Here is a 15853-nt window from a genome sequence, read left to right on the forward strand (position 1 = left end):
CAAACGGGCTCTCAAAGGGTCAATAGAATTCCCACCACACCAAGTGACAAATTTTGACCATCTATATGAATAGACAGACCTAGTGGAGTCACGCCTGGCTGACAAGATGACATCCACCACGTCAGGTGGGAGAGAAAAGGAAATCAGGTTGCCCCGTTCAATCTCCAGGCATGAAGGTGCTGGAGGTGGGGGTGTAGAACCTGCCCCTCCATCTGAGAGGGGAGGTCTGCCCCGAGAGGGAGACGGAGCGGCGGGTGAGAGGAGAGGTGGAGAATATCTGTATACCACACCCTTCTTGGCCAGTCCGGGGCGACCAATATGACTTGGGCCCGGTCTTGGCGAATCTTCCTCAGAACCCGAGGAATCAAAGGTATGGGAGGAAACGCGTAAAGGAGTCGTCTTTCCCAACTCAACTGAAACGCGTCCCCCAAGGCTCCTTGCAATGGATACTGGAGACTGCAGAAGGACGGGCAGTGAGCATTCTCTTCGAGTAGCGAACAGATCCACCTGAGGAGTCCCCCACGTCCGAAAGACGTGACGAACCACCTCCGGGTGAAGCCTCCACTCGTGGTCGGCAGTGAACTGCCGACTGAGACGGTCTGCTCGCACGTTCAGAACTCCGGCCAGATGACTTGCCATCAGACAAATCTCTGCAGAGACACTGCGACCCCACTCCTCCCTGCTTGTTGATGTACCACATCGCGGTCGTGTTGTCCGTCAGGACCTGGATCGACCGACCGCGAAGGGAAGGGAGGAAGGCCTTGAGCGCCAGACATATCGCCCGCAATTCTAGAAGGTTGATGTGAAGCAACCTTTCCTCTGGAGACCAAAGACCCTTGACCTCCAGATCCCCCAGATGAGCACCCCACCCTAGAGTGGATGCATCCGTTATCACTGTGGCCACCGGAGGAGGCAGCTGAAAAGGCTTCCCTTGAGACAGGTTGCCTTCCACGCCCCACCAAGATAGATCCGCAGCAGCTTCTCTGGAGATCCTCACCGACTCCCTGAGATCCCCGTTGTGCTGATACCATTGCCTGCGGGGGGAACAACTGGAGAGCCCTCATGTGCCAGCGTGCATGGTTCACCAACTGAATGCAAGAAGCCATCAGACCGAGCAGGCGAAGGACCTTCAGGACTGGAACGACCGCTACATTGCAAAATAAAGGAATCATTTCCTGTATGTCAGGAATCCTTTGAGGAGGAGGGAATGCACGACATACAGTTGTGTCAAGTACAGCACCTATGAACAGGTTGCGCTGGGAGGGCACCAGGTTAGACTTGGGTACATTTATTGAAAAACCCAACCTGTACAACAACTGAGTTGTCTCTTGCAGATGATGGAGCACCTTCTCTGACGACTCTGCTTTGATCAGCCAGTCATCCAAATAAGGGAATACTGGTATCCCCGACCTTCTGAGATGTGCTGCCACCACCGCCATCACATTGGTGAAGACTCGAGGAGCAGTAGTAAGACCAAACGGAAGGACCGCAAACTGGTAGTGTTGCGATCCCACCGTAAAACGGAGATACTTCCTGTGCGACTTCAGGATTGGGATGTGGAAATACGCATCCTGTAAGTCGAGCGACACCATCCAATCTTCTTCTAGCAGCGCTTGAAGAACCTGAGCAAGGGTGAGCATCTTAAATTTCTCCTGTTTCAGATAGAGATTCAAGATCCTGAGATCCAGGATTGGACGAAGTCTGCCATCCTTCTTGGGAATCAGGAAATACCAGGAGTAGCATCCCTGACCCCTTTCCTGCTCTGGGACCACCTCTATCGCATCCTTTTGTAACAGAGTTAGCACCTCCTCTTGCAGAAGAGACAGATGTTCCTCGGTGCAAAAGCCTTGGCAAGAAGGGTAATTCGGAGGGAATTCCCGAAAGGTAAGGGCATACCCATGTTCTACAAGATTGAGAACCCAAAGATCTGATGTAACCGATTCCCAATCCTGTAGAAAATGGGTAAGCCGACCCCCCCACCGGACCCACATGATACTGAATAGCAGATCTAGGGCTGCTTTTCTGAGGCAGGGGGGTTGGAAGAAGAGGAGGAGGAAGAGGCCTGACGTCCACGAGGACGCGCTCTTTGCTTTCCCCTGTACGACCTGTACATACAATTTTGCTGCTGCTGCTGTTGTTGCTGCTGCTGCTGACCTTGCCGGTAAATCCGAAAGGAAGAGCGACCAAAACCCCTGAACCTCCTGTTGGTCGAAGAGCCCCTGATCTGGAGACCTAAAGACTTCGCTGTCGCTCTGCTGTCCTTAAATCTCTCCAGGGCCGCATCAGCTTTCTTCCCAAAGAGACCAGAACCATCAAAAGGAAGATCCAGCAAGGTCGCCTGAACATCAGCCGAAAAGTCCGAGGATTTCAGCCAAGCTGACCTTCTAGTGGCGACAGCAGTGCCCATGATAGGCGCCTCAGAGTCCGCAGTGTCCAAACCACTTTGTATAACCTGGCAAGCCGCCGCCTGAATTTCAGAGATCACTTCCTCAAAATCCTTCCTGCTGGCATCAGGAACCTTAGGAAGCAGGACACGCAAATAATCAATATGGGCATGCACATACCTCCCCATCAGACAAGTGGCATTAGTCGACTTCAACGCCATGCTTGCCGATGAAAAGGTCTTTTTAGCAACCTGATCTTGTTTCTTTGCTTCCTTTTCACAAGGAACCTGGGGAAAGGCACTAACACTCTTCTTAGAACAGGCTGCTTGAATGACCAGGCTCTCAGGCGAAGGATGAGAAGACAAAAAAGCAGGGTCTTCAGGTGCAACCCTGTACCTTCTCGCCACACTCTTAGAAACCGCAGGAGCTGACAACGGTTTCTTCCACACCTCCAAAATGGGATCCGTCAAGGCATCATTAAATGGAAGCAAAGGTTCCACCACGGAATTCGGAGAATGCAAAACCTCAGTGAGGATATTGGATTTAAACTCCACCGTTGGCAAAGTCAATTGAAGAAGTTCAGCAGCCTTCCTCATAACCAAATGGTAAGGTTGGATATCCTTAGAAGGAGCACCAGAGCCTGAGGGCAACTCCCACTCTGGAGAGAAATCAAGACTTCCTGAATCAGCCAACTCCTCAAAACAGTTCTCCTCCAATTCACCTTCCTCCACATCAGAATGTGAATCCAAGTACCTTTGCTCTTCCGAAAGGCGTTGAGCTTCCCTTCTGGACCTCTCCTTCACACGCCTCGCAGCCGGATCCACCAGCAGCTCCGTCGGATTCGGGGCCGACGCCGGTATTGAATCCAATGGCACAGAGGAATGCCCTCGAGGACGATCAGGAGCGGGCGACGCCGGAATCGGCGTCAACGACTTCGGCGGAGCCGGGAATTGCCAATGCGGCGTCGGAGCCAGCATGTAAGGCATAAACGGAGCCGGAGGATAGGAGTGAGGAACTCCCAAGCTGTAAGCCAAAGGACCTATGGGACCCGAAGGTGCACCAGAGGGGTACCACGCCCTTGAGAAGACGCCATACATAGCGTTAAGAAACGCTGAAGGGTCCTGGCCTGGGGCAGGAAAGGGAGGTTGAAAACCCTCAGGCCGGTCCTGAGGAGGGATCAGATTCGGCTCTTCAACAGGCGCAGAATCCACATCCTCCCGAGCCTCTTCCTCTTCTCGGGCCGGGGATGGCGCCGGAGACGGATTCGGAGCTGGAGAAGGATTCGGAGCCGGAGTAGGAGACCGCGCATGTGACTCCGAAGGTGAGGCCTCACCTTCAGGCTCAGAGACATCCAGAGTAACCACCTTCGAACGTACCTTCTTCAGTGACCTCGACCTCGAGCCCGACTCCTTACCGGAACAACGTCGGGACTCATGTCTCCTCTTCTTATGTTTCTTCTTCGACTTCGAAACATGATCCGATGCCGGCCTCGAAGAAGACCCCTCTCGAGAACCAGACCTCGACCTCGTCCTCGACTTCGACCTCGCCCTTCGAGAACTCGACCTCGACGATGTCTCTTTCCCAGCCTTCATCTTCGCAACCAGGAGTTTGGCCTCTCTCTCCCTCAGGGCCTTCGGGTTCATCTTCCGACATGAAGAACAATCTTCCACATCATGGTCGGAACTCAAACACCAGATGCAGTCATCATGCGGGTCGGTAATAGACATCATTTTACCGCACTCCCTGCAGGGCTTGAAGCCGGTCTTCTTAGATGACATCGTCGAAGAGACAGGATACAGAGAAGCAAAAATTTGCAACAAAAAGGCAACAAAGTACCAGTTGGCTACAGAGATTCCCGATAACCGTTAGCGTCGACGACGCAGAAAAAAGGGAACTGATGTCATCATGCCGGCGTGGGCCTATTGTAGGCGTCTGTGACGTCAGCGGAGTCGCGAGCGATGCCGTGTCTCTATGACGTCCAAGTCCACGTCGGCGCGAGACTACGAAAAGAATTTCCGAATGTTGCTGACGAAAGGGGGATATTCACAAGGTGAGGAATCCACACGGCAGATGTATCTATCAGAAATGTTGGCTTTGATTAGCCAGCAATACACATGTGGGCATTTAAAGACCTTCGAGTCAAGGTCAGCGGTTACCTCTTGTTATAGAGAAATGCAGGCATCAGACTGAAAGGAAAGACTGTGTACTGATAATGAAACTTAATCACTAGAATCTTACGGTGCTTTCTTGCTCTCAGAATAACCCCATTAGTGTACTCGTTGCTATCACTGATAAAAATGGATTTAAAGGAAACTGACAAAGCAGTAATCTACAATTAGGTAGGTGCCAGGAGCAGGTAAGTGCTCACCGGGTTTTTCTATCTTCAGTTTAATTACGTTGTGGCTGATATCAGGGGAGACTCTAATTAGTAGGACCATAAATAACCCCAACAATACAAAAGATGGGGATGCTCAAAGGCATGGGTCGGGTATTCACATTCAGAACAGTTGGCTTCTCTCTCCTTGCATTACCTGTATCAGAAAGACTCTTCCGATCTGCATAGAAGGACACAGGAAACGGGCACGTATTGGTGATGTTGATGATGTGTGTCCGGACACTTCCCAGAATGACGTAGCCAAAGTCAAGGACATAATGAGGCAGAAGAGCTCTGCAATGACAAATAAAAGAGCTATTTACGGTGCAGCAAGCATTGATACAATATAAACACCCAGTTGCAATGCAGAGGTAATGACAGTTCCATAGTCCACAAACATTTATAGCATCATATCATATTGACGCGAATAGACCTTGTAACTTCCATGCTCACGCATCTGCAATGTCCAGAGAGATGCGACAATTACAAGCCTTACCTTGTCTGGTGGTACCTAGGCCCAGATTCATCAAACTAAAATCCGCTCGCAAAGGAGCAGATTCTCACAGGCACATGCATCAAAAGATTTTGCGATTGCAAATGGTGCGAATCGCAATAATCGGCCGTTTGTGATCTCAAAATCTACTTTTGGAATGCATGAAGGGTGAAGGCCCTCGCAATTTGAGAATTCGCAAATACTTGCGAATTCTCAAATTGCGATAGCATTTAAGGAATCGCATTTTGCGATTCCTTAAATGCATTGCATGAAACTTAAAAAAATTGCGATTTCGCAATTAGGGGGAGCAAATTACCATGAGGTTGAACCTCATGGTAATTTGCGAAAACTTTGAAAAATGCACTTTTGTGCATTTTTCAAAGTTTCATGTTGTGCACACACATGCCCTTAGGGCATGTGTGTGCACAACATATGTGCACAGATTGATTTCAGGGGTGCAACAGGGTGTCCTTTGGACACCCCTGCACCCTTGAAATCGCATTCTCAATTTGCGATTCGCTAATTGCGAATCGCAAATTAAGAATGTCTTCCCATTCATTCCTAAGGGCCTCTAGGCCCATAGGAATGAATGGGGAGGTATTCCTTAATTGCGACTCGCAATTTGCGAGTCGCAATTATAGAATATTAAGAAATCTCAATTTATTTAGCGATTTCTTGATGCATTGCATTTTGCGATTCCTTAATTGTGATTCCTTATTTTTCGCAATTAAGGAATCGCAAAATGCAATATTGATGCATGTGCCTGTCAGAATCTGCCCCTTTGCGAGCAGTATTTTTGCATTTGGGATGCATCATCCCAAATGCAAAAATCGCAATTTTAGAAATCGCTAAATTGCGATTAATTGCATTTAAGGAATCTCAAATTGAGATTCCTTGAATGCAATGCATGAAAGTTTTTAAAATAGCGAAATCGCTAATAGGGCATGCAAATTACCATGAAGTACAACTTCATGGTAATTTGCAAAAACTTTGAAAAATGCACTAAAGTGCATTTTTCAAAGTTTCATGTTGCGCACACATATGCCCTAAGGGCATGAGTGTGCGCAATATATGTGCACATATCAATTTCAGGGGTGCAACAGGGTGTCCTTTGGACACCCCTGCACCCTTGAAATCGCAATCTCAATTTGCGAATCGCTAATTGCGATTCGCAAATTGAGATTGTCTTCCCATTCATTCCTATGGGCCTCTAGGCCCATAGGAATGAATGGGGAGGTATTCCTTAATTGCGACTTGCAATTTGCGAGTCGCAATTAAGGAATTCTAAGAAATCGCTATTTTTAAGTGATTTCTTGATGCATTCCATTTTTCAATTCCTTAATAGCGAATCGGTATTTTTCGCTATTAAGCAATCGCAAATTGGGTTGTTGATGCATCTGGGGGCTAGTGCCTTACCTCACAAAAAGAAGGGAGAAGAGTGCATCAGTCAAAGAATGCAATAGTCAAAAGAAGAGTTTCACTATGTCAGCAGATCCCCAGATAGACAAATAAGGTTACAATGAATATTATTCATGACCTAATTTCTCATTCTGCTGCTTTCTGGATAAATATGCCCGGAGAGGGCCCAAGAAACTTTGGATTGGAAAAGGACTGGTTGGAGCAAAGTACAGAACTCAGTCGTATCTTTAACCCAGTCTATTGCTGGCAGTGCTGGCCTGTGCATACTGCGCTCTTTTTTGAGCACCTACATGTTCATTTAAGACGATGTTAGTCGAATACTAGATTCTAGTCAAAACATACGTAATAAATACTGATTGCCTGTGATAAACAATGTTTTTGTGTGTTCTGTAGTACTACTCCGAGGGAACCATTGTATTCATATAAATTGTGTTACCTAGCTTCCCAGGAATACTAGGTGGCCCCTTATATTTTTTACTGTGCATACAAGTCACATCACCTGAATGCATAGCTAGGAACAAGGATATAGTGTCCAGGCTCCGGGCTGAACTCGGAATATTGTGCACACAGCCCAGAAGAGCAACCAGCAGCCTGTCCAATATTCCTGTATGTGCAGGCAGCTCCAGAAAGGTACATATAATCCTCTACTGGTTACTTGCATCTATGACATCATGGATTAAAATTAATAAAACTAATGCAGAAATATGAAATGCAAAAGCTTGTGTCTACTAATAATGACTACCAGGGCAGTCTATCTAAAGCAGTACTCCCAGAATTCATCTGTAATTTGCTCACCCACATCTGACTCCCAGTACAATCTGGATGGCAGGGCATCTTTACGCCTCCGCTCCAATGTGATAGTAGGTACACGACGCCAAATGTCACAGATTTTGAGTTTGAACAACTTTCGTTAGTAGAGGGAATACAACTGACTAGTTAGGGAATTCTATGTTAAGTGCTTTTACTACTTGGTACAGCCAACAGTATGCGAATATATCAAGAATACTGGTTTGTCTGCTTTCAACAAAAACTAACCAAGGTTTTAAAGTTATTTATCCCTGTAGATGTGGTTAGACAAGCTCTAGCCAAGGCATCTCAAACAAACCTCTCCGATATTAAGGGAGAGAGGGGTTATCAAACAATAACAAGGCAGGGAAATACTTAGTTTTAAGACCTTATATCTTTAGGAGTTTGTGGCATGCTATATTAGTCAACCAACTATGTTTATCTTGTAGCTTAACTTTCTTTTTTTAAATATTTTTTTTTTTACTTTCACTTTTTCTGTTAATTACGATGCAGTATTTACAGTACAGGATTTTCACACCGTTATACATACATATACAATACAACCAACTGTATACCCATAACAAAACCAAAATTATGAAAAAATGAAGAACATAGAGACTGAAAAACAAATCAGATCAAATCATAAGCTAACATAACCCCAACATTTTTTTTTTATGTCTTGCTACTCTTCCACTCTTCGATGGGGCGCCAAATCTTACCGCCCAGCGATCTTGCCCTTCTGCCTTTCCTATCATAGATAGCTTTCTCCAGATTATATATATGTAAAATCTTTGACATCCATATCTGAAACGTCGGTGCAGATTTGTCTTTCCAAGCTTTCGCAATAATAAGTCTAAAAACTGCTGTGACCACAAACAAAAATTCTGGATGTATATTATTATCACCTATACAGATGCCTAATATTATCAAATCGTCCGTTAATTTCACTTTTAGCCCCAAAGATTTCTCCAGAAATACCTCTATTGCCACCTTTAAAGTAAAAAGCTGTGGACACTGTGAAAACATGTGCGTGATATTAGCACTCGATGAGTTACAACGTGGGCAAGTTATTCCAGTGCTGCCCCCCCCATTGTGCAATTCTAGCTGGTGTGTGGTATAATGAAAAGATGGTCTTATAATGTTGGGTTTGTAAAGTAGCTGAACAAAGTATGGTTCTTCCTAAGTCTAATGATGCTTGCAAAGCTTCCGGATGGGCCCTTACTTGTTCCACCCATTTGTTGCTATATTTCTCCCTATCATCAGTTTTGTATGCCTGTAGTTCTACATATAATTGCCTAATTGATCCCCTTAAACTACTCCCCAAATAATCCATAATCCTGCAACTTGTCATTCCTACTGCTCCCCCCTGTTTTGTATGAAAGTAACTTCTAATTTGTAAATATTTAAAGAAATTGTGTCCAGGTATTTTAAATCTATGTTGAATTTCTTGAAATAGTAGGAACCCCCCTTCCACATCCAACAAGTCTCCTAATTTCTTAACTCCTCTACCATCCCACTCTTTCATAACAGCATCCCTAAAAATTTCTATTGGGAGATCGACATTCAAGTATAACCTCAGGTATCTATTATATCTTCCTAATCCTACCTTCTTCTTGATAACCCTCCAAATTTTGTATACTGCACCCAAGGTCTTGAATCTTGTATGTTTAAAATAGGCGAAATCTACTGTAGTGACTAGAGCGTTCTCTGCCCTTTCCCCCAACAGTACTTTGTAGACATTCTCTATACATGCCCCCTCCTCTTGATGATCGCTGCCTCCTAAAAGTCCTTTGGAATATTGCAAAACTGCCGCCCAATAGTAAAATCTGAAATCCGGTGCCCCCCAACCTCCCTTCTCCCTTGGTAGTGTCAAAAATCTATAGGCTCTACGTGTCTTCCCTAGTGCCCAAATTAATCTATTCAGTGTTGCTTCTATTTTATTAAACCACATGCCATCAAAAAATAGAGGGATTGCCCTAAACAAATAGAGGAATTTAGGGAAAGTAACCATTTTGATGAAATTAATACGGCCCATTAGTGTCAGATGTAAATTGTTAACCCTCTCCAAATTTCTTTTAACCTTCCCTAGCAGTGGATCCATATTAATCTCTACCAATTTCCCTAACTCCGCGGTCACCCTAACTCCCAAGTATGTTGCTTCCGGGACTACTCTTGCATCTACAAATGTTGAGTATCTATTCTGTACTATCTGTGTCTTCCCTCTATTTATTGAAAACCCTGAGAACACACCAAATTTACTCGCCTCCGGTTCAATTTCAGACAACGCTCCCGCCGGTGCTGATGTTATAATAGCCACGTCATCTGCGTAAGCAAATAATTTGAAGTCTTTCTCATGCATTGTAACTGGAGGGATCCTACAGTTAGCTGATAGTCTTCTCAGGAACGGGTCCAGGTAGATGGCAAACAGTAGGGGCGAGGCTGGACATCCCTGTCTAGTCCCCCGCCCAATCTGTACCATCTTTGAGTAGGATTTATTAATTCTTATCCTAGCAGTAGGTTGTCTATAAAGTGCCTGTATTGCTGCAATGAATCCCTTACCTATACCTGCCCATTCCATCGCTTTCCATAAATAAGCCCAAGAGACCCTGTCGAAGGCCTTCTCAGCGTCCAGAAAGATCGCCGCGACAGGATCTCCAGAGGCCTCTGCTGCATCTAAGATAGTGATCATCTGCCTGGTATGTTGGGTGGTCCCTTTACCAGGTATAAATCCATGTTGTTCCGGGGATACCACTTTCTCTATAACCTTGCTCAGTCTGTTAGCTAAAGCCTTGGAGAATATCTTAACGTCAGCATTTAGTAGAGTAATTGGCCTATATGAGCCTGGTTCTGTTGGCGGTTTATCCTTTTTTAAGATCACTATAATGTCCGCGTTGGCCCATGACTGTGGAATAATTCTACCTCCCTGTGCCAGACAACAGATCGCCCACAAATCTTTACCTACAACATCCCAAAAGGTTTTGTAAAACTCTGCAGGTATCTGGTCTTGTCCTGTTGCTTTGCCCGAAGGCAAATTAGCTACTGCGTCTCTTATCTCCTGAACTGTTAACAACTCATCTAATTTATCCCTCTCCTCTATACTAAGCTCTGTCTGTGGTCTTTGTGTTAGATAATCCGTACTTTCTTCCTCTGTAGCTCCCGTACTTGCATCTTGTTCGTATAAAGCCTCATAGAACCACCTAAACACCTCCTGTACCTCCTCCACCTTGTTTACAATTGTCCCAGTGCTATCCCTGACTTCTTTTATCTCCCCTGCTGCCAGCGTTTGTCTGGTTCTAATTGCCAGTAGGTGCCCAACCCTCTCATTGAATTCGTAGCACTTCTCCTTTTTTGCTAGGTAATTCCTAGCTAACTTCTGCGCTAATGTAACGCCTGTTTCTGCTTTTTGTGTTTCCGAATCCAGTAATATCTGTTCAAAGGGTTCATGCTTGCTTACTGCCTCCACTAAAGCCTCTTCTAGTGCCACCAGGGTTCTAATCTCCTCTTCCGTTTTCTCCTTTTCTCTTCTATTTCTTGCAATTGTGTAACTTAATGTCTCCCCTCTTATGCCTGCCTTAAAGCTATCCCATACCACATCCGCCGAGGCTGAGTATCTATTGATATCCCAGAATTGTGTTATCCATGCATTCATTCTTAAAATATACTCATCCTCTTTCAGCAACCCTCGTTCAAATGTCCATGTAGATCTTGTTCTTTCTTTATCTTGAGAGGTTTGAATACTTAGAACCAGTGGATTATGATCTGACACTATTCTGGGGAGCCGTTCTATTCTGGATCTACCTACGAGTGAACTAGAAATGAAAAAGTAATCCAATCTCGCTATAGTTTTGTGTGGGGCAGAATAAAAAGTGCTACCTGTACCCAATGGATTCGATTCCACCCACATATCAATTAATGCATTATGACGAGCAAGATTTTGTACTGATCTGCAAATCTTTTTCTTCCTTCCAATGTACCTCCCCCCTTCCTATCGAGAAGACCATCTAAACCGTTAATGTTAAAGTCCCCACAACATATCACAGGTTCTGGCCATAATGCTAATTCTCTATCCACAAATTCAAATAAATCAGGTTCATCGTCATTTGGACCATACAATGAGATAAGTGTGCATCTTCCTGCAGAGGTTTCCAGCTCAAGCATTGCCCATCTCCCATCACCGTCCTCCTTTTTCTTTTTAACTTTTGTACTACCTTTCCTTGCCAAAACTGCCACTCCCTTACATCTTTCTTCCTGACCTGTATAGGCAAGAACCTCAAAACCCATTTGCTCCAACAAGTACTTATCCTTGACAGCTACATGTGTTTCCTGTAGACAAATTATATCGATTTTCCAGAAACGTAGTAATGCAGCCAACTTTTGCCTTTTTTCCCTGTTATTTAGGCCACAGATATTCATCGTGATTATCCTAATTTCCATGTCACATATTTTTTTTCCATCATTTCAATTGTCCACGCACAATACTTCACACATTTTCTCTCTTCATAATGACTTTTACAAAACTGTACTGTGTTACTGCTCCAACCAACACCCGTGTTCCCCCCGCCTCCCTCCCCTTTTGTAGCCCCCCTCCCAGACTGCTGTCCCACCCCCCCCTACGACAGGCAAATAGGTCACTCCTGACCTATGCGTGTCCACTGAGCATTGTAGCGTCGCCCCCCTCTCCTCCCCTTCCAAAAAAAACTTCTACTCCTGACATATCCTACCACCCAGGCAATTGATTGGCTTCACCTCTTTCTCTTTACCATTCTTTACATCTTTACCTTCTTTACCTTTTCCCACTTTTCTAATACAACCCCTTGATTACTACCTTCTAGCTCCCCCTTGCTCTTTTAGCTCTTCTAGATATTCTCCAGCCTTAATCTCTGAGAAAAACATTCTGACTCTACCACCTGAAATGACTTTTAGTTTTGCTGGGAACATCAAATATGCCTCAGCGCCTTGGCTCTGGAATGCTGATATCAATTGTCTGAGTCTCCACCGCCTCTCCACAGTTACATGACAGAAGTCAGGTCTTGCGAAGAATGTAATTCCATCCACTGTCTTCTTAGAGTCAGGTCTGGCTTTCTCCATCAGTTCTTGTCTCGCCAGGAAGTTTCCAAAAAATACTAGCATAGCCCTTGGCAATGCACCCTCGTCTCTTCTTTTCTTTGCCGTGAGTGGAAACCTGTGAGCTCTCTGCACCTCGTGCTCCCATTGCCATGGCGCCTCTGGAAAGGCACCTTTCAGCAGCTTAATAACGAAGCCTCTGGGGTCTTGCCCCTCCGCCCCTTCCTCAATTCCAAGGAGTCTGGGGTTATTGCGGCTCTGGTGAATCTCCAAATCCTCCACCTTCCATTGTAGGTCCTCCACTATCTTCATCTGCTCCTCTCTACTTGCCTGCCAGTCTGTAACTTCCTCCTCTATTCTGCCCGTCCTTTCTTCAACACCTATGACTCTTTCTTCCACTTCCTCACATTTTTTATTTATTTTCCTGATAGATGCTTGGATTTTTTTGGTGTCATGCCTGGCCCTCCTACTTTCGGTTCTAGCTTCCGTTTGTATTTGCTTTAATGTTGCAAATATCATATCCAGCTTCCCATCTTCACTTTGAGTGTCTTGCCCGTCTTCCTTATATAAATTGGAGGTAGCAGAATAGTCCCATACCAGCTTTTTATGAGTGTACTTAAACGAGGTTGGAGGAGAACCTGTTTTTCTGACTGTCAGCTTGCGCTTTTTTTGTGTTCCTCTCCCTTTGGAGCCTCCTGTGTCGCCGGAGCTAGAGCATGAATCTAATGATTCTCTTTCATCTTCACTACTTGTTATCGTGGAATCTGATTCTTCGGGGACTGAGAAAAATCTATCCCCCTCTGCACCCTCTGTAAAATCAGTGTCTGCCTGTTCCTTTTGCCCTCGCCGTGGTCTGGGGCTCATAGTAATGTCTCTTTGTTTATCTTTCACAGATTGTGCTTGCTCCTCTAAAATCTCAGCCTCCACCTCCTGAAGCGCTTCTAACATTGGGTCTGTGCTCAATGCCTCCGTCATTCCAACCCCACCAGCGGAATCTCTCACCTCTTTTTCCGCGGCTGTGTGCTCCATGTCTCTCTCAGCAGTAATTGACCAGCTTGCCGCTTGGAGTTCCGCGGGAAGCGTGAGGTCTGTTTGTGCTGGTTGCCTGGTTACGCCTCCGCTTGCGTCCTCGAGGACGCTGCTACCAGGTCCGGCTGCCGGCAGGATTACTATGTTTGTCAATGCCGCTGTGCGTGCTCCTGAAGCCGCTGTGCCTGCTCCTAAAGTCCCCGGGGGTGCTTTAACACTGAAGACTTCTGTCATGGAGGGCTGACGGAAGGTGAGGTCGCCTTTCTTTTTCTCCGTTATAGCTCTTGCCGCTTGACTGTTGTTGCCGCTGCGAGTATCTGTATTCAGTTTAGGCTCCTTGTCTTTTTCGCCGGCTTTCTCGTTCTTCTCTATTTTCCGCTGCTGAGCCCTGGAAGCCGTCGATATCGTGGGTGTTGAGCGTTTGCTGGGGGGTGGCATTTTTGTTTTGGGTATAGTGCCGGTCCTTCCTGAGTCCTTCTGGCACGTTTCTTTAGAAAATCCGGTATTCAAGGGCTGTTTATCTTTCCCTCGGTTTGCCATCTCTGCCTCGATAGCCTTTAGGAATACAGTGAACAAGGCCTTCACTTTATCCGCGACACGTTTCAAGCTGTAGGATCCGTCGCTTTGTTCCTCGGATCGCAGCCAGCAAAACCTCCGTAGCATACTGTCTTCAGAAGCCCATCAGGTGCCTGGTCTATCCATGGATTGGAGAGGGGTCTAGATGCGACTAGCACCTACAATGCTTCAGCGGCCATCTTGCCCAAAAGTTGCAGTTTAACTTTCTTACCTGTGTCACTAACACAAATTTAAGTGTAACCCTGTAATTATAGCTCATTTCACCACTAACTGCGGCAAGTGAGATCAGAATGTAATGACGTGAGAACGAGCTGCATAGAAGTAAACTCCTGGGTCAAGATGTGCAAACCCTCTAAGCTCATTAAGGAGTATAAGTGCCTCACAATGTAGCCATGCCTGCCCTTCACTCCAATTCTGACGTCAGTAGAGAGTGACTGACAACGAATGCTTTGTTCAGAGTGATTGGTCTGTTAAACAAATATAACCCTTTAGGGTTCACCAACATCTTCATCGAAGCCCCTCCACTCACCAGCAACAATGGATCTTTATTCATCTACCGACCATACCTGTAAGGAGGTCCATGAATGGTGCCACAGTTCTGCCCAAAAACACACATTGGTCTTGACGGATCAAGATAAGAGTACCATCAAAGTGGTTAGTCCAGTTCTACCTACTTTATATAGGGTTGTTAAAGGAACATTTTAAGACTTACTCTAATTAATATATGCACTGTGTGTTCACCAAATCGACAATATCTCTTATCGGGGGTTATTTTTTATAAAGAGTAGGATATCATCTTAGTAAAGCCAAAGGCAAGGCTTCTGCTTGTGTTGTGTTCTCTGAACATTCAGGCCAACACAGCTGATTAAAGTGGAAGTGACAGAGGGTAAACCTGTCTATTTTGAGTTTCAATCACTCTTAGACTTGTAGAGAGCTTATTGTCACCTGTGAGGGTATACAGGCACTGGCAGGATCCAGTTGATTAGCCAAATAAGAGGGTCTTCAGGGACTTTTGGAACTCTGAAAGAGATGGGGAGGTATGTAGATGAAAAGGCAGCTCGTTCTATTTCTTCGCTGCTAGGTAGGAGAAGGAGCGACCTCTGCATCTGCTACATCAGACACCGGGTGTGATTGTTAACACCTTAACCGCGGCGGCAATTCCGTCGCGGTGCGGGCATTCTAATGAGTTGGTGGGGCTGCGATGGCCGTTGGCCATTTGCAGCACTGGAGAGAGAGTGCTCCGTCGGCCGTTGGCTGACGGGAGCACAGAAGGGGTTAGAGAAAGGGACCCAGAGGTGTATGGTGGGCTGATGGAAGTTCAGGTGGTAGTTCAAGTAGGAGTGTCCAGAGTTTTGTAGGGCCTTGTATGTGTGGATCAGAAGCTTGAATTAATATATTTTCTGTACAGGGAGCCAGTGGAGTTCCTTGAGGTAGGGGGTGATATGGGTTCATCCAGGGAGATCCAGGATGAGTCTGGCTGCAGCGTTTTGTATGGTCTGTAGTCGTTGGAGGTTAGCTGGGATCCGTGAGTATAGAGCATTGCTGTAGTCGGATGGAGATGAGGGCCTGGGTGATGGTGTGTAGTGAACTTTGGGATGGCCATTTGAACTTCTTATGAACCATGAGGAGGACGAAGAAGCAGGAGAAGGAGATGGAGTTTACCTGAGTCATCGAACAAGTTACTTACTTTCGGTAACGCATTATCTAGCTGCAGATTCCTTACCTTTG

The 15853-nt window shown here is 45.8% G+C and overlaps 1 protein-coding gene across 1 annotated transcript in view; it reads right to left on the reverse strand.

The window, feature by feature from the left end:
- Positions 1–15853, reverse strand: part of HYDIN (HYDIN axonemal central pair apparatus protein) — a 2950008-nt gene that overhangs the window by 1695015 nt on the left and 1239140 nt on the right. Inside the window, exon 32 of the mRNA XM_086945295.1 lies at positions 4916–5052. Within this exon, the coding sequence (XP_086801421.1) occupies positions 4916–5052 (137 nt within the window). The remainder of the gene's footprint in view (positions 1–4915; positions 5053–15853) is intronic.

This window comes from Lissotriton vulgaris, chromosome 12 (assembly GCF_964263255.1).
Source record: "Lissotriton vulgaris chromosome 12, aLisVul1.2, whole genome shotgun sequence".
NCBI classification, from domain to species: Eukaryota; Metazoa; Chordata; class Amphibia; order Caudata; family Salamandridae; genus Lissotriton; species Lissotriton vulgaris.